The sequence below is a fragment of the Lipotes vexillifer genome, unplaced genomic scaffold (genome assembly GCF_000442215.2).
Source record: "Lipotes vexillifer unplaced genomic scaffold, Lipotes_vexillifer_v1.1 scaffold382, whole genome shotgun sequence".
Lineage (NCBI taxonomy): Eukaryota > Metazoa > Chordata > Mammalia > Artiodactyla > Lipotidae > Lipotes > Lipotes vexillifer.
Window position 1 is genome coordinate 7,339,299 of NW_006780611.1, and position 3,156 is coordinate 7,342,454.

At 64.8% G+C, this 3,156-nt stretch overlaps 1 protein-coding gene across 1 annotated transcript; it reads left to right on the forward strand.

Annotated features, from left to right (window-relative positions):
- The first annotated feature begins 1,241 nt into the window (after window positions 1–1,241).
- Window positions 1,242–2,691, forward strand: TNFRSF13C (TNF receptor superfamily member 13C). The gene is made up of 3 exons (XM_007454094.1): window positions 1,242–1,380; window positions 1,728–1,964; window positions 2,504–2,691. Exons 1-3 carry the CDS (start codon window positions 1,242–1,244, stop codon window positions 2,689–2,691), a joined length of 564 nt encoding a protein of 187 aa, XP_007454156.1.
- The last annotated feature ends 465 nt before the right edge of the window (window positions 2,692–3,156 follow it).

A 3,156-nucleotide genomic window follows, 5' to 3' on the forward strand; every position in this document is an offset into this window, starting at 1 on the left:
TCTTTCCTCTGCGCACCTCCAGCCCTGAGTGCTTAGGGGTCTGGTATGGCCCACCATGAGGCTCTAAGTCCGTGCTCCATGCTGAGGCTCTCTGCCAGCCCCTGCCCCCAGGGAGGGGGCAGCATATGTCCAGGAAGGTCGAGGGGGCTTGTGTGTCTGTCTGAGACTCAGTCTGAGAGACACAGGTGAGAGACAGGTGGGTCTGCCCCAAACACCAGGGAGTAGAGACAGACAGGCCTCGGTGAGACACAGAGGTGAGAAAGCCTGGACACACACAGCCCTGAGAAAAAGGAGTCGGGTGGGTGAGCTGCCTCCTGCCTACTGGGCCTTGGTCTGTTCGTCTGTCTGTTCATCTGTGGATCTGAGTGTCCCTCCTGCTTAAGATCTGGAGGCCGAGCTGTCCCTGGACCTACCCCGTCTGTGCCCTCTACTCCAGCCAGTGGTTCCTCGCTAACCATAGTCAGGCAAATCTGACTATGACACGCCTTGCTTAAAGCCCTTCGTGGCTCCCCAGTGCCTTTCCAGCCGGAGTCCCAGCTTCTCTCAGTCAAGGGCTTCTGGTCCCCGTACTCCCTGGCCTTCATATTTAGGCCCTTGCTCACACTGGGCGCTCCCCTAGACCTCACTCCACCGAGCAAACACCTTCTCATCATCTCCTCCACAAAGCTTTCCTGTCCCCTCCGTGGTGACCATCTTCATTGATGCCGCTGCCGTGAGGCATTGTCTCCCCCATCACCACCTCCAGTGTGGGAGTCGTCTGGGGCCTGGTACAGTGTGGCCACTCAGGATGTGTTTGATGAACTGAGCAGCTCTGCCTGAGAAGGACAGGAGGGCTCCCTGGAGGAGGCAGGTGTGGGGGAGATGCCTGGTGAGCATGGTCTAGGACTCTGGGCTGGCCTTGGGGAGCAGGACAGAGGAGGCCACCCAGAGGTCTGTGTCCCGATTAAGGGGCCCATCCTCTGCTCCCCAAGAGCAGGCCCTGGTTTGAGCCCCCCAGCCTCATCTCAGTGCCCAGTAGAGGGCCCGCCCAGTGGTTGTCTGGAGGTGATGGCTGAATGGAGAAACCACAGATAGAAGGTCTGGGGTGCCGGGGCCCTGGCTAAGAGTGGCCCCACCTGGTCCCACCCCAGCAGGCAGGAGGGCGGGGTGGGTGGTGGCCCCGCCCGGTTTCCTCCCCATGGGGCAGCAGAGGCCAGACTCGGTCCCAGCGGGGTAGGCAGACAGGCATGGGCTTTGGCAGCATGAGGCGAGGGGCGAGGGGCCTGAGGGGCAGAGACAGGCCGGCCACCCCGCAGTGCCTGCAGACCCAGTGCTTCGACCCGCTGGTTCGCAAATGTGTGGCCTGCAGTCTCCTCCGGACAGAGCCTAGACCGGGTAAGAGTTGAGCCGCGCTGATGGACGGCACGCAGGGCGGCCCTGAAAGGAGAGGGAGGGTTCTGCCAGGAGGCCCCCGCCCTACCAGAGTCACAGGCATGACCCCCACCTGTCCCAGGACGTCGGGGGGCATCGCGTTAACGGGCGAGGAGGGGGGCCTGTGGGCGGGGGCCTGGATGGGGACCAGCCATCGCCGCGTGGCCCTCACGGCCCCCTCTCTCCCCCTCCCCCTGCCCTGCCCCGTCCGGCTGTCCCTCCCCTCCGCGGCCCAGCCTCGCCTCCCTCCGACCCTCCCCCTCCCCGCTCGCCTCTCCCCTCTGCCCCGTGCTCTGCCTGCCCGTCCCCTCCAGCAGACGGCCCGAGCAGCCTGGCGCCCGGGACGGCGCTGCAGCCGCAGGAGTCGGTGGGCCCGGGGGCCACGGCCGAGGCCGCGCTGCCGCTCCCGGCGCTGCTCTTCGGCGCCCCCGCGCTGCTGGGCCTGGCACTGGCCCTGGTGCTGCTGGGCCTGGTGAGCTGGAGGCGCCGACGGCGGCGGCCCGGCGCGGCGGCTGCCCCAGAGGCCCTGGAGGCCCCGGACGGAGACCAGGATGGTAAGTTCCGCGGCTAGGGGAACCGAGAGGGCTGGGGGCCGTCGGAGGGGAGACATGGCCCTTGAGGGGCAGGGGCAGGGTAAAGGCGTGGGGGAGGTCTGAAGCGGAGGCAGGTCTCTAGGGGGTGATGCAGACAGAGCGGGTGAAAAGTGCGCTCTGAGGGTCTCAGGCTGAGCAGGGAGAAATAGTCCTGTCCCAGACCCTGGTCCAGGCGAGGGACACAGCTCTGGCGTCCCAGACTTGTGTGAGGAAGAGACACAAGGCTGGGGAGCCCGGTGGAGGGAGGGGGTCTGTCCTGCCCTCTCTCTGGACAGCCAGACTGGTTCCCACCCCTCCTCACCCTCTCCCATTTTGCCAGCGCTCTCAGCACTTCCTGTCCTGAGGGCCGATCATGTGCCACCCTCCCCAATCCCTCCAGTGGGGCTTCATCAACTGACTTCTCTCTCATAAGTCAGAGGGCTGTTCCTCCAGGGATGCTTCCGGAACAGGGATGGGGGAAGGCTGTGGCCCAATCCTGACCCTGCATTCCCCTCCCACCTCCCCAGAGCCCCTGAACAGTGACAACGTCCTCTCCCTGGGAACCCTGGATGCCACAGCTCCCATCTGGCTTCCGCCCAGTGAAGACCCAGCTACCACCCCACCTGCCCACAGCGTCCCTGTGCCAGCCACAGAGCTGGGTTCCACTGAGCTGGTGACCACTAAGACGGCCGGCCCCGAGCAACCGTAGCGACGGAGCGGGCAGGAGGTGGTCCCTGCCCTCCCTGCGGGCCATCAGCCAGGGGCTTGGGGATTGAATTCGGTTCTTCACCCCAGCTCTCACCCGTCCCTTTTCTGGGAGCCATGCTGCTCCCCGGCTAACCCTGCAGAACCACAGGCACCGCAGACCACAGGGTTCAGACTGCATGGCATCGTATGGCATGTTAGCATTTGGCTTAAAATCATACCATCTATGGCAGCCCTCAAAGGTCGTGGCTGAGCTCTGTGCTTTTGAGTGGTTGGGGTACTCTGAGTAGGAGGTTTTTTTCTTCTTTTTTTTTTTTTTGCCATATGTGGGCCTCTCACTGTCGTGGCCTCTCCCGTTGCCGGACGCGCAAGCTCAGCAGCCACGGCCCACGGGCCCAGCCGCTCCGCGGCACGTGGGATCCTCCCGGACCGGGGCACGAACCCGCACCCCCTGCATCGGCAGGCGGAC